Raw genomic sequence first — 15022 nt, forward strand, 5'->3', positions numbered from 1 at the left:
CATCAGATAAATTAGGTTGCTAGTGAGTGTGAGAGGGACACGTTTGAAACAAGATGAAGATTATTAAAAGTCTGCAAGTAAAGATGGGAGCAGACCCTCTCCCCAGTCCTGTGCAGAAATAGGAAGTGAATGCAAATTGGCTGCTAAGGAGCTGCCTTGCAGTGCTCTAAACACAACCAGAACAACCCCCCAGCCTGATATTTATCCAGGGTGGCAATGGAAGAGAAGGAGATGATGTTTTGGAATGGCAACTGAATGGAAATCTGGGGAGATGCAGTGATAAAGGGTTAATACAGGGCCAAATTATTCCCGTGAAAACAGAGATACTTGGTGTCTCAGAGCCATTAGCAGAGGCGTGTTAGCAGGCACAAGAGTCTCTGTGCTGTACTGGAGGTATCTGTGGGACACTTCCATCCTCTGGATTTGTGCCCACACTGCTGCCACAGTCTGGTTCAGGTTGCTCTTTTTGGACTCTTTGCAGGTTTGGGTTTTTTTGCCAAACAAATGGCCCTCATTCCTTTGAGTCATCTACAAACACCTTCGGGCAAATTTTCTTTTAGGAGCACAGCTACCTCCCACAGGAGGGGAGTGGTTTCAGGTGGAAGCTGGGAGGAGGAAAGGTTGCAACACAAAAGAGCAAAGGAATATGGGAGGGAGAAGAAATTAATCTTACCCTGAGAATCTCCCTGTTTTACACCCAGAAGTGCCTGGTGCTGCCACACCTTCCCACGGTGCCCGGGCAGGCAGTGCTGACTCCAGCACTGAGAGCACCCTTGGCCTTGCAGGCCAAGCTGGGAGGAAGGAATTGGCCTTGCTGTGCTGGGAAGACTTTGAGAAACTCATCCTCCACCCAGTTTTCGAGAAGCAGAAGGGAATTTCTCTTGGCACGGGAGCACGGACGGGTGTCCCCGATGCGCGGCCGCGCCTGGGCGGGTGCTGTGCTCGTCCTCGGGGCGCAGCTCCCAGGTAAGGAAAGGAAACCTGCCCTGCCTGGCCTCGCTGCCATCCTGCCTCTCCTCTTCCCATCCCTTACATTAGAAGGCAGAGACTTTTCTCCCGTCCTTGTGCTGCGGTTCTTTCTGTCCGGGGTTCGCTGGCAGTGACACGAAGTGGTTGAGTCTCTTCTCGGACAGGTTTAGGCGTGTTCGAGCTCCTCCTCAGCTCGGGTTACGACGTCTTTCTTTTTCTCTCCTACCGGGAATCTGAACTTTAGTCCAAGACTTTTTTTTTTTTTTTGCTACCTTTGTTCCTAAACAATCAGAGATTGTTCAGGAGCCCCAGGTTCGGATCCTTTACACAGCAACAATTCCAGACTGACAGTAAACTCGCTTGAATTTTCAGTGGTTTATATCAGAACACTGGATTTTAAGAATAGGATGTCCTCCTTTCCCAAATGCATCAGCTCACGGATGTAATCTGTCTTGAAAAAAAAGTACTTTAGTCTTATTTCCCACAGTTTTTCTTTTTTAAAGGAGTTTAAAAGATTTGGCACTGAATCTTTGGATGAGAAACATGATCTCTGCCAGTGAAGCTTTTCAAATGCGAATACCTTTAATGTTTTCAAAATATTTCTCCCTTTGAGATAAGAGATTATTTGGAAGGAAGTCTTTGGTTATAAATTACTTTCAAATACGTCTTTATTATAAAGCCAGATTTTACAACCTTAGATAAGCTTTTTTGGCTTGGATCATACAGGGGCAAGTTAACTTCCTAAAGTGACAGGAAATGATTAATAATTTTTTTCTTTTTCACCGGAACTCCTTTGGTTTTCCTATTTTTCATTTTCCTCCTTTCTGTGCCTTGCTGGCACACTTATTTTTGAAGCAGCAACTGTGCTGGTTTGGTTAACAGAGGATGTTTCTTTGCCACATTTACCTTGAGGATTTCCTCTAGAGTTCTTCAGCCTGACTGTATTTGACCGCAGTTGTCCAGCTGGGCTGTTAACCCTCTAACAGGCCCTTCCTCCCTCAGTAAGAGCAGTTTTCACCGAGCTGAGAGTACAAAGTGTATAAAGAAAGTTCTAGCATGGGAAATAGCCGTTGTTTGCTGGGTCTCAGCAGTCCAGTTTTAATGGCAGGACTGATTTTCCCAAGAAATCTGCAGGATCACCCACTGAGGAATTATCTCTGTGCCCCAGACAATTATTTCCAGGGCTAGATAAGGCTCAGACTACACACTGATAAGGAGCAGTGATGAGTTCACACCTCGGCAGTGATTATGGCCTCTCACCCCTCTGTTTTCCCCGCAGCACTTTGGCTGGCAGCAGCAGTGGAAGTTTACACCTCGGAGGAGGTGGTTGCTGTGAACGGCACAAACCAGCGGCTCAAATGCACCTTCTCCAGCAGCAGCCCCGTCAGCCCCCAGCTCTCGGTGACCTGGAACTTCCAGCCCGAGGACCTGAGCTCCCACGAGCCGGTGAGTTGAGATCTTTACTCTCCATTTCAAACTGGTTTGCCCCAACAAACCAGTCCCAAGGCCCAGCACTGGGTGAGCCCAGTGGGGATGGGCACCCACACCCGAGACCCACAGCTCTGGGCACTGGGGCCTTTCCTCTGTCACCTGTCACGATTAACCTGAGCAGTGAGGTCTGTTTATAGACCCTGGCTGAAGAACGTTCTCATGCTTAGTTTTGGGTGATGGGGGTTGAACTGTTTGTGGCCTGATGAACTATTTGTGCTTGCTGACATCTCAGCCCTGTCTTAGCTGACACCCTGCACCCGGCAGGACTTGCAGGGCACAGGAATCTCCAAGGTCCCCCCCAGCCCAGGCCATTCTGTGTGTCTGTGATCCCTGCAGGTGTTTTACTACCTGAAGGAGCCCTACAAGCCGCCCTCGGGGCGGTTCAAGGACCGGGTCACCTGGGATGGGAATGTGGAGCGTAAGGACGTGTCCATCATCATCTGGAACCTGCAGCCCACCGACAACGGCACCTTCACCTGCCAGGTGACCAACTGGCCAGATGTTTATGGCTCCATCGGGGAAGTGCGACTCCGGGTCGTGCAGAAAGGTGAGAGGCCAAGAACCACCCCCAGAGGTCTTGTGAACTTCACCAGTTCCCAGTTTGGGAAAACTATGGTAGAAAAAAGGGTTGTAAGTGTAAAGCAGGAGGGTGGTTAACGGATACAGGGGAAAAAAGGAGCCCAAGGAAAGGTTCTGTTCACAGATGGAGGTTCCCAGCTTCATTCCTCCTGCCACAGCCCCCCCTGTGTCCCTCTGGTTCATGTCCCTGTCTCTCTCCACGCAGTGAGTTTCTCAGAAATCCATTTCCTGGCCGTGGCCGTCGGATCTGCTTCTGTCCTGATGATCGTGGTGGTGTTAGCTGTGATTATCTGTCGACAGCGACGCCAGAAAGCGCAGGACAAGAGGACTGGGGCGTCAGACACTGAACTGTAAGGACAGAGGAGGGAGGGAAGGGCTCCTGGGAAAGCTTGTCAAATGGAATTACTGGCTTGGCCCCTGCACTGGGCATCTACAATGCAAAGCTGCCAACACAATTAGCAGCAATTGGCTGCGTGTTTGCAGGCAGAGCAGAGCCCCAGGATGAACCAGCTTTGCAGTCCTCCCTTGGCTCTTGCCCTTCATAGTGGCTCCTCATTCCTGTGGTGGTATTTGGCAGGTGATCCCTGTCCCCTGGGCCTGGCACTGTGGTCACCATACGTGTAACACACCCATCTCACCATGTGACCCCTTATCTGTGCCATGTGTGACTCAGGTCCTGCTGCTCAGGGTATCTGACACTCAGTTGGGCTTTTTTTCTTTTTTTCCCCCCTTTCTTTTAATAACAGTAAAGAAAAGGAGAGCCTGAAGATGAGAGAAGAAAAGGAAGCCAGTCCATTAGAAGACTAAAGGTCTAATTGGTGTATACAATGCAGGTATCCATCTCTAATTAGTGTCTTGGTGTTATTGGAGACTTTCTAAGACAGATTTCCTCAGGTATTTCACTGCTATTCCAGTCAACAGGCCATGGGGGCCATAAGCAGAAAGAGCTGAGGCCACAGTAACACTTTGCTGTTGGGGATCCTTCAGGAGAGACTCAGAGCTGAAAAGGGAGTGGAGAGAAGCTGCCTCTTAAATGTACAAGAGATTTCTCCTCCCTAGTGTCGAGGATCATTTGTAGGAAAGCTGTTGTCGCTGCTTCCCATGGCATTCCTGCTTTGTGGATAAAGAGGAATGAATTAATTTCCTTTTGCCAGTTTTGAATGCTGCTTTTTTACTCATTTAATCTCTATTGTTTAAAAACTGCTGCAGGAAGACTGGAGCTGTTTCCATATTTGCTGGCTTTGCTTAAACATTTCAGGGTAACTTTTACCCGCTCGGTTTCTGAGGTCAGCAGTTGCCTCCATTATTTTTGTTTTCAGCAATAACCCTGAGTAATGAATGTTTGTTTTTCTTATAACCTTTCTTCTTAGGTACTTCCAAAGCAGATGGTGAAAGCTTGTAATTTGGGTTGTTAGAACAAAGGCGAATTACAGACGCCCCACGCTGTGAGTGTGGTACCTCTGCTCCACCTGAAAGTCTGGCAAGGAAAGAGGGTGACACTGCACGAGTTGTGAATTCCCTTCAGCAAAGCAAAGCAGGAGGAACTTGCCCCACGAACGAGGAACTTCACCTTCACACCCGCAGAATGTGAAGAAAGTTGCTCTGGAGATGAAAAAATGCCAAAAGATTTGAACAAAGCACCAGGATGTCTGACTGAGCGAGGATTTGGAAGTGTTTGAGCAGATGCACTCTTGCACCTTAAAAATCACAACGTGCCTTTGTGTTGCCCTGTTTTTCCTCCCCTGAGATCCTCCCTGGCATCACGAACACAGAGACTGACCGGAGAGGGAGCAGAGGAGCAGCCAGTTGCTTCAACAAGTGTACTTTAAATCTCTTTTTTTACTTTAAATGGACTGTGTTAGAGCTGGGCAATGTGTGCTGTTTGTTATTAGGGTAACATTCACCAGTCAGTGTGGTTTCCACATCCATCTCTTGCAGCTTTGGGGGCTTTTGTAACTCTGGGGGGGTTGAGGTCACTGCCTTCTGTGGCTCCCCTCCTTTTCCTTCTCCCACTCCCAGCACTGCCCCATGTTCCCTTTAGCTCCAGCCCCCTCACCCTTTCTCTCTAAGCCAGGATGTTTCTTTCCCCCACTCAGCAGCCTTACACCCACTGTCACAGGCACCCCAGAATTTTTTCTAGCAGTGTCTCTGAGCTCAGAGACATCCCTGAGCAGGTGATGCTTGGTGGTGTGAGGTCCCACTCAGTCTGGTGCTGCAGCAGAAGGGGATTGGGATTCCAACAACAGCAGCAATATCCCACTTCTTCCAAGTGCTGTTCATTGCCCAGGTGACCCCCACACTTGCACTCGCTCAGCCCATGCCCTGTACTCACACAGGCTTAATTAAGGCAAAGGAGGCTCCAGCTGGTGAATCCTGCAGAGCTGTAACGGTTTTTAACCAGCCCCAGGTGAAACCTGTTGTGATATTTAACGAGCCCCAAATCAAAACAGAGCCCTGTTTGTTTGAAGAGTGCCTTTATGGCTTTATAACCTGTAACGTGCTGGCCACGTTACCTGTCTGGGTGTTCGCATTTTCAACCACCTGTGTCACAAATAAAGGCACTTTGCTGAGAGCCTCGATGGTGAGGAGGGGGGCTGTGACCCGGGACCCCCCCCGGCTCCAGGCACCTCAAACGAGCGGGTTTGCACCCAAAAAGTGCCGAAGAGGCATTTAGGGGCCGACCCCGACACGGGGCTGGGGAGTTCGGGGTGTCCGGACCCTCCGCTCAGCCCCCGGATCGGCCGCGCGGCCGCCCCAGGTGTGCCCAGGTGGGGCGGCCATTTTGGGGCTGCCCCGCCCTCACCTGCGCCAGGTGAGCGCCATGTTCCGGGGCTGAGCCCAGCAGGGATGCGGCTCCCGGGGGCCACCGGCTGCCTCCTCCCGCGGGGGGTCCTGCTGCTGCTGCTCGGTACCGGGGCGCTCCGGGGGCTGGGATGGGACGGGACGGGATGGACTGGGACGGGACGGGATGGGATGGACTGGGACGGGACGGGACGGGAGTAGCGCTGCCCGGGGTCCGGCCGGGGAAAGGGGGGGGTCCCGCGTGGGAACCGGGCGGGGAGCGCCCGGGATGCGGCTCCGAGGGCAGCGGATGCTCCGGGGGGCGGTGGATGGTCCGTGGAGCCGGTGGGAGGTTCGGGAAGGGCTGTCTCGGGGCGGTGGGTGCTCCGGGGGATGGTGGGAGGCTCGGGAAGGGCCGTCCGGGGGCGGGGGATGGTCCATGGGGCGGTGGGGGGCTCGGGAAGGACCGTCCCGGGACGGGGGTGGCCGCGGGTGGCTCCGGCCGCACCGTGCGGGGCGCTGGAAGCGGCGGGGAATTATAAACCCGTTCCTGCTCCTTCGGAGCCCGCCCAGCAGCGGAATAAGGTGCGACCATCAGGGCAGAACTTCCTGCCCAGTGTTCCCGTCTCCTCCTTCCTGAGCCGGGAGCGGGAGGTTTGGGAAGGGCAGGAGGTGAGCGATGCTCCGCTGAGCGCTGTGCGGACCGAAACCCGCAGCGGGTGAGCCGGGCAGGAGGGACTGCACACGCTGGAAACGAGAACTGAGAGCACTTATTGCTGCGGGGTGACTCCTGACCCCGGTGCACGTGGAATTCAGGGGCTGTGGCAAGACACACAGAGCCAAAATTGCCTTAAAGTAAATTGCCTTAAAGTAAAGCACCTAAAGCTGGGACTTTGGAACTCGTCAGAGAGGCATCTGATCCCATTTCTCAGCTCTTTATCTCCACATCTAAATATAAGCAGGCTCCAGCCCTGCAGAGAGTAGGTCATGGGCGTTGTCTGCTTTCCTTCAAATTTCGTTGTGGAGGATGTCATTATTGCCCTGCTTTAGCCTTTGAATTGTTGTTGACCTGTACGTGTGTTGATACTTTTGGGACATCAACACTCCTGTGCCTCGCTGGTAACTTAATCCTTGCCTTTTGTGCCTGTTCCATCAGGTGTCTGCAAGGCTCTTTCCCTGGAAATTAAAGCCAATCCTAAAATGACGGCTGTCGTGGGTGAGCAAGCCCTGCTGAAATGCTCCTTCAAATCCAGCTCCCCCATCACTGAGAGCCTCGTGGTGTACTGGACATACCGACCCCTCGCTGGGGGCCCGATGGAGACAGTAAGTGGAACAGGGAGTCTGACCAGGCCTCTGTGCTTGCTGAAAATCTGAATTTTCTGTTTGCTTTACTGAGCTGCTGCATCACTTTGTGGTTTGGGACTCATTGTCACTTTCTGTCCCATGTGAAATTCCTTTGGTGTTCTTTGGGGGAAAATATTCTACATAAATGCAAAATAGCATAATGATGATAAAGCAGATGAGTTTTGGGGGTTGCTACAAGTGCTGCATTGTGCACTGTAGCCATAGTATGACTGTAAAGATCTGATTGGTAGCTTTATTTCTCTTGCATAGGAAGTATTCTTTCTGACTTCTTAATGTGTATTCCTTTATGATTTCAGTCCAAAAAAGCATTTCTCTTTGCTTTCTTGGACGAGTGTTTTATTGGCACAACTATTGCCTTTGCCTCCTTTTAGGTTTTCCATTACCAGTCCGTTCCGTACCCAACAACAGTGGGAAAGTTCAAAGACAGGATATCCTGGGTCGGGAATGTTGCCAGCGGTGACGCTTCCATTGCTCTCCGGAGCCCCGAGCTGAGTGACAATGGGACGTTCTTCTGCAGTGTGAAGAATCCTCCGGACGTGTACCACAGCATCCCCCAGACTGTGCTGGAGGTTACAGAGAGGGGTAAGGCTCCATTTCCATGGCTTGGCCTCATCTGTGGGACAGAGCTGCACTGTGGCTTTGTCGGGATCCTGGGAGTCTGAGCATCACATGGAAAATGTTCCCTGGAGTTCCATGTCAAACTTTCAGCAAGAGTTACCTCAGCCCTGCCTTCTCAGCTCAATACATTGAGAGCTATTGAATTTATTTGGGGCAGGAGGGGACAGAGGGAGCTGTGGTGATAACCAAAATCAAAAGTGTCCCCTTTGCTCAGCACTTTCAGCCTCCCCATATTGCAGTGGAACAAGTTAAACGATGAGGAAATATTGGCCTAAAAATAACACCCACATCACAAGCACTGACTGTCAGTAACACTCAATTCCTCATCTGCCCTGCGTGCCAGACCTGCCCCAAATCTGCAGCTCAGGCGTGCTGATGGAACTGTGTCGTGACCTGCCTTCCTTTGTAGTTCTCTGCATCTAAAGCTCCCGCCTGGGCTGGGTTTGTGACAGGAGTCCCACGGATTTGGTGGCAGAGAGGGCTGTCTGCAATCTGCCAGCGCTGTGCTTCACGTGAGGAGGCCACCGAGCTGTGTCCTCTGTTTGTCCCAGAGGCTGGGGAAGGCTCTGTCTCCCTTTCTTTCCCTGTGTTTCACTGCTGGAATGCCGGTGTCTCCCCGCAGGCCTCTCCTTCCGGCTGACCTCGGCGGCCCTGCTCTCCTTGTCCGTGTTTCTCCCTTCCACCGTCGTGGTCGTTCTGCTGCTGGTGAGGATGGGAAGGAAATTCAGAGTGCTGAAGGAGAAAAAGAAAGGTGGCTACAAGAAGTCTTCCATCGAGGTGTCTGATGAGTAAGTTCTGGCTGCAGCCCAAAGCCTGTCCTTCCACTCTGGCCTGTCAGCACAGGCCAGAGGATGGTTCCTCCACTGTCCTTTGTCACACAGCGCTCAGTGTCTGTGGTTCAGTCACTGGTTCTGCTTCTCCATGGGCACCATTCAGCACTCAGAAAGCTTTGGGAGATCCCCAGGCTGGGGCATGAATCACGTGCTGTACATCCCCTTTTTCTGTCATTCGTGTGAGCCGTGGAACAGAAGCAGTTCAGGGTTAGCCAGTCTTTCACTTCTGTAATGGGATTTATTTCGGCCTGAGTCAGCAAGAGATTTTGCCTACGTGGGCTTTATGTGTTGCATTTTGGTATGAAGTGTCCATAACATCAGAACAGACCCAATAATGCTACCTGGTTCCCCTGTGGTGGCCTGAGCAGAGGTGCCAGGTACTGAAGGAGCCTTGGAGACTGAATTCCCCTCTGCACTGGAGAGGATTCCGCTCTGGAAGGGTCAGTAGTGAGAACAGCCAGGTAACAGTGCTGCTGCAGGAGCTGCACCTGGCTTTGCCATGAATCCAGGACTGCAATCCACTGCAGAGTGAGGTTTTACTGCTTTGTTCCAGTGTTCTGATTGGAATTTTGAGATTCCCCAGCCAAATAGCAGCTCTTGTTTTCTTCTTCGTGGCACTGACATGAAATATCTGCCTTCAGAATGAGGGGCCTGACAACCTTTATTCTCTTCGGTTTTGCTGTGCAGAATCAAAGGCTTTTCATCACGATGAAAAAACCTTTGATTCCGTGTGGTGTAAATAGAATTCAGAGCCTGTAGGACTTATCAGTGTGTTTTGGGAGGAAGAGTCCAACCTAATCCCATGCCTTTTCTGCAGGCCTGAGCAGACAGAGAGCACGGGCTGCTCCGGGAAACTCAGGGCGTGGTGTCTGAACTGTGTGGTAAGTGAAAGCTGGTGTTTTCACTGTGGTTTTGCCAAATTTGATGTTCACAGGAGGTGCTAAGGAGGTGGAGCTTGTCATAACCCCTCTGGATGTCCAGGAGGTGTCCCAAACAGCTGGGCTTAAGCTCCTTGTTTTGTCTCGAGACGCACCAAATTGATTTTTCATGTGACTTAATTGAAACCAAAGCTGTGGCTTTAAGATGAAAAACCAGAATTTAAGTGCAAGCTGCTGTGTAGTTTCTCTGAAGGCCCTGCAGGACCAGCCTGGGGGCTGGCAGTGCTGTGGTGGGGAAGGGAGGCAGGGACACCCCGATGCCCTGTGCTCCTTGCAGAGGAGGTGCAGCCCTGCTGCTCTTCTGGAGACCTTCCTCCTTTCACCCTGTTTACATTGCAACAGAATGTTTCTAAACCCCTGTGGTTTGTTTGTTTCTTTGTGGCTTTTTGTTTGTTGTGCCTTGTTGTGTGTTGTTGTCTCCTAACTCTGCTGGTTTCCTTCCTACCCATGAGCAGCTCCTGTGAATCAGGAGCCTTGTGCTGACAGTACTGAGTGGTTTTGCCACCTGCTGTCCTTGTTTTGTGTGAGTGCTGTGTGCTGGGATCAGCAGCCACAGCCACCAGTGTGGCACATTCCAGAGTAATTTGCGTGTTTTCATTTTTTTTCCACGGTGTCCTGTAGAGCAAACTGACCCGAGGCACCTTTACATCTCTTATACACAGTCAGGACATATGCTAAGGAGTATTTAAATATGTGTTGCTTCATTCACTATTCTAATGCCAGCGATTTAAAATGTCCTAAATGCATGAGCCTTCAGACAGGCGTGTGCTGATGGTTTCTGTTAGATACAGAATGGAAAACAAGCAATTATGTAAGTTAAATATTAAATATTTACATTTCTACATAAGACACAGCAGTTACAAGCCAGCAGTGTTGGGAACAAGGGTTTGGAGAGGTGCAGAAAGTAGGAAATGCTTTGTGCCAAAGGGGAAGTGGCCTTAGAGGTGGAAAGGTGCCATGCTGGGAAGCAGGGAGGGACCAGGTGGAGAGATGGGAAAGGATGGAGCCCCAGCTTGGTGACAGAAATGCTGTCAGGCAGTGGGAGATCTCAAAAGTTGAAAAATGTCTTCTCATCCTTTGAGAGGAGTCAAATTGAAGTGATATAATCCTGCTGCTCTCACGCTGAGGATTTTGTCTGATTTGATTCTCTGCTCTGATATTGAAATACTTGTCTGATCAGGTGGCTGAGAATCCTGCTGCACTCACCTTAATGATTCTGCATTTTTGAGGTTTCTGTAATGTGCTTTTTCATGCTTAATGTGTTACCAAACAACTGAAATTGCAAAGCCATTGAAAAACCTCTTTGGGCTCAAAGTGACTGGAGAGTCAGTGAGATTTCCCCTGTAGAGCTGAGGAGTTTGAGTGAGTTCAGAGCTGGGAGCTGCAGATCTGGCTCGAGGGGACGCCAGCAAATGTCTCCTGTGGTTGGAATTACAGATGACTGGGCTCTGAAAATAAGTGGTTGCTGTAGCTGAAAAAAACAATAATTTGTGCTGCTCTCTGCAGGGATTGGTGGTGCTTTTGCTTTGTGCTGCACTTTATGGCTCATCTTTGGTTTGAACTTTAGCTGCTGCTTCTCTTCAAACACACTTGATGTGCTGGTTATGTTGTGGTGGCTGGTCTGTGTGTCTGTGAGGAGTCAAACAGATTCAGCTGCAAGTGCTTATACATACATATATATACATTTACATAGATTTTTACCAGTGTTTGTGCCAGTCCTCTGACCTGCTCAAGCACAGCAGCACTTTGGGAAGCGTTCAGGCTCTTGTCAGAAGCCCAGCAGGCTCAGCATTCTGCTGAACTCATGACTTGACTCATGTACTCACACACAGTCTCAATTTTTCTCCCCATGCTCCCTGTTTAGGACACGGATGAGGAAGATCTATACTGATGAAAGGCTGAATCTGTGGAGAGAGAACAAAATGGCAGCACTGAAAATCAGGGCCAGGTACTTCCGAAGGCTGCTGGATAACCAGTGCAGGTGGAAGGATGTGCTCTGCTCTTGGTAGATTGGAAGAACGATGCTGCTGGGATAATTCACTTCTATTTAATAATGATTTTTTAAAAATCCTTCTAATTTATTGGGGAAAAAGGAAATCTCTTCAGTTCACTTGTGCAGTGCCTACAGAAGCCTCAGTGCCTGCAGCTGCACAGGCTGTGTCCTCCCAGCCCCCTGCCATCGTGTCTTGGTTCACTTGCAAATTTTTTGACTTTCTGGTGACATCCCTCCTTTCCTGAGCCCTTGAAACGGAATTTCCTGAAGGACAGGCTGCTCCAGAGTTCTCTAGGCTGCTCATCTTCGGGGACTGGTGACGTTTATTCTCAGTTTTTTTGGAATGTATTTGCTGATGCTCAAACCTGTTTGATGAAGGGTTATCTGCTATCCTGGGAGTGAAGAGAACCTACTGCTTTTTGACTATTTGTTGGTTTAATCAGCTGCATCACTGGCTACATCTCCTTCTCCTTGTAGAGGTGAAGCACAATTCATAGAAAACAAACCTTTTTTTTTAATCAGAAGTGCAAATGGGGACTCTGTATCTGGGGACACACAACCCCATCTACCTCAACCATGGACTCGAGCACTGCCCAAACCATTGTTCTGTTTGCAGTAGTTGTTTTCTTCCTCTCCTGGGTACCATTTTAGGGAAATGGCCAATCATGCAGCATTGCTTCCCCTGAAGGAAGAGCATTTCCTCTTTCACCAACCTTGTCCCTTAATGAATGACAAAGAGCAGTGGAATCCGTGTCTGCTGAATCCCTAAAGAGCTGCTGTTTGCTGCTTCCTTCCCCTGTGTGACACTGGTCAAATATTCTCCTTTTACAGGTGTGGTGCAATTTTACTGCTGATATTGATGTGCCATTACGAATAAACTGCTTTATTTCATTTTGGCCCGTGGATAACTTTATTTGGTTAAATATAATTGAACTCATAAAACTGCCGCCCTGAGTTGCTGCTTGGGTATAAAAATTGTCTTGTGGTGATGGGTAAAGGGAACAGATTTAACCCAAAAGGGAACAGGTACCGAGTCCCCCCTTTGGCAGCTCTCTGGTGGCTGCAGGTTTCAGGTGTGTGAGGTTCCTGACTGAGAAGCAGGTCAGCTGTAGATTTGCATCTCCAGATGGAGAAATACATTTTTCTCCTGCCTACTATAAAGTAATATTTAAAATGTTTGTGCTTCCTGGTGACACAATGCCTCTGTGGGCCAGAAGTTTCCTGAGAAAGGCTGCTGGTGGGATTATGCAGCCTGGAGGAAGTGGCTTTGTTGTTCCACTCTCAGAGGTCACACATCACGCAAGTTCTTGGGGAAAATGAAAGACTTGTTTGCTGCAAAGTGTTTGCCTTCAGCTGGGACTCCTTTGCAAAGAACAGGCTGGACCCTGGGCAAACCTTTCTGGTGCAGAGCTGAAGTGCCCCCTCGGAGGCAGACTCTGCACTGAGTGATGTGCAGCCTGAGTGAGGCTGAGCTTTCTCTTGCTCTGTCACCCATGTGGAAATCCCTTGGTGTGCCATGAAAGCCACTGATACTGGAATGGAGAACAGGAGTTGCTTTGGTGTTTCAGAGAAAGAGGAAGGGTGAAAACGGGCTCTCCGAGGGCCTGGGGGGTGTGCAGGGGATTGAATCAGTGGCTGGGGGGTGTTTCTGAAGGGAACAGCTGTGACAGGGGTGTGAACAGGGGTCCTTTAGCCCATGAGGTGCCTGCTGGGCTGGGGCTCCTGGCAGCACCAGTACTAAAGTCCAACAAAGTTACTCAGTGATGCCTCATCAGGACAAGATCCTGCAGCAAGGATGGTTCTCTAACCAGCTCTGATCGCCCAAAACAAACCAGGGGGGAGCACAGGTTGTGTGCCAGGCACCTCTCCATCCTTGCCTTCCCACATAGTGACTGGTCAGGTTGTTCTGCCACGGTGGAAGGGCAGGGGCTGAGCCAGTTTGTACCTGTGAGGTGTTTTTTCCTGAAGCTGCTGCATCCCCATCATCTCCTCTCAGCCAGGATGCTCCTGCTGTTGTTGTGACCTCTCTGTTGCAGCCCTTCCACATTCTGATTTGTTAATCTACTTCCTCTTGCTTGTGAAAGTGGTCACCAAGCTGGACCTAAGAGAAGGAACCAAGTCTGGCAGGAGAAATATCTTGCACATGCGACGTCAAGATGATTTAGCAACCGGTTCAGATACTCCGAATTATTAACAACCAATTCAGATACTCCAGGTTTGTCACTGAAGAACCCTTCATGCAAGACAAGTTGACTGCCCCAAGCCACACTGGGTGAGTATTTTTCGCCATAATATTTACTTTTGTTTGTTTTTTTTTCCTTGAAAAGATAACCAGGGAATCAGAAGTGCTGGAGATTCAGATGCCACGTGAAAAATAAGGGAAATGTGAAGGCTGTATGATATCTGTGTCTTTTTTTTCCCTCTGTCTGTTTGCTAAAGGTGATTTGGATGTGTCAGCACCATAAAATAACAGCAGGGTGAGTGGGTGCTGTTTCCAGCTGGTGCATCACAACACCCACAGACTGGTGTGTGTCATGGGGGGAGACCCTGCAAAGATGTGTTCCCAGGCAGGACCAGAGTTTATTCTCAAAAACAGGGTAATAAATCCTGGAAGGGCTTGATGGTACATAAGGCCCAGAGCCTCGGTAGCTCAGCTGCAGGGAGCTTAGGAGGTTCTGAGCATGGAAATCCCAGGTTTCAGGGTGCTGAGGACTGTTCTTTAAGCTGGCTGTTCTCTTGGCTCCTGTGTGGGGGTGCTCCTGGGAGGGTGCAGCTCTGCCTGTGCTTTTGGCAGTGTCTCTGGAAAGTGGGATGCTGTGGCCTCCTGCAGGGAGCTGTGCTGCCCCAGCTGAGCTCTGGAGCTGAGCAGGAGCAGTGCTGTGTTTGTAGGTCGTGCGTGCAGCAAACTGTGTCACAGCAGAGCTGCAGCAGCGCAGCCAAACCACAGCTCGCCCCTCCACCACCAGAAACCCGACCCCTGGGGGGGCCCTGTGCTTTGAAAGGGATTTGAGACAATTCCAGAAGGTGTGCTGCCCCTTTGCAGGATTTTTGTTTGTGGAAAAGGGAGGGTGATCAGGGGCAGAGTGTTTTACATCTCTGACTGCAAAGCTGTAGTGACTCCCTCAGCCTGGAACAGACCCATAGGTACCCAGTAGCTAATTCTGGGCCTGTAATCCCTGCCTGAGGTTGGTGTAAAGATCCTCTCCCTTGCACGATGAAGCCACCGAGATGTCACAGATGATTCAGTTCTTGTCTTTCTGTTTCTGCAGCAAAAATGCCTGTGCTGGAAAACACATGCTGGTAATGGCAGCCTCAAATCCAACTGCCACGTGCAGATTCTCCAGGCAGGAGAGCTTCTCTCTCAGTAACTTTGTGCCCTTAACTGTGTTTAGCATTTTTGAATGGCCATAGCTGGGAATTATGGAACAGGGACACAGCAAGCAGGGTACTGACTT

General features: G+C 50.2%; 2 protein-coding genes across 2 annotated transcripts; both read left to right on the forward strand.

Annotated features, from left to right (window-relative positions):
• The first annotated feature begins 678 nt into the window (after window positions 1–678).
• Window positions 679–3873, forward strand: MPZL2 (myelin protein zero like 2). The gene is made up of 5 exons (XM_027737003.2): window positions 679–966; window positions 2249–2415; window positions 2797–3007; window positions 3245–3389; window positions 3786–3873. Exons 1-5 carry the CDS (start codon window positions 912–914, stop codon window positions 3844–3846), a joined length of 639 nt encoding a protein of 212 aa, XP_027592804.1. The 5' UTR covers window positions 679–911; the 3' UTR covers window positions 3847–3873.
• A 2013-nt stretch (window positions 3874–5886) lies between these two features.
• On the forward strand, window positions 5887–11672 carry MPZL3 (myelin protein zero like 3). The gene is made up of 6 exons (XM_027736998.2): window positions 5887–5947; window positions 6977–7143; window positions 7557–7767; window positions 8426–8591; window positions 9454–9517; window positions 11439–11672. The coding sequence occupies exons 1-6, from the start codon at window positions 5887–5889 to the stop codon at window positions 11463–11465; spliced, it is 696 nt and encodes a 231-aa protein (XP_027592799.1). The 3' UTR covers window positions 11466–11672.
• Window positions 11673–15022: the final 3350 nt, after the last annotated feature.

This window comes from Pipra filicauda, unplaced genomic scaffold (genome assembly GCF_003945595.2).
Source record: "Pipra filicauda isolate LSUMZ 115617 unplaced genomic scaffold, ASM394559v2 scaffold488_size445888_pilon, whole genome shotgun sequence".
NCBI lineage: Eukaryota > Metazoa > Chordata > Aves > Passeriformes > Pipridae > Pipra > Pipra filicauda.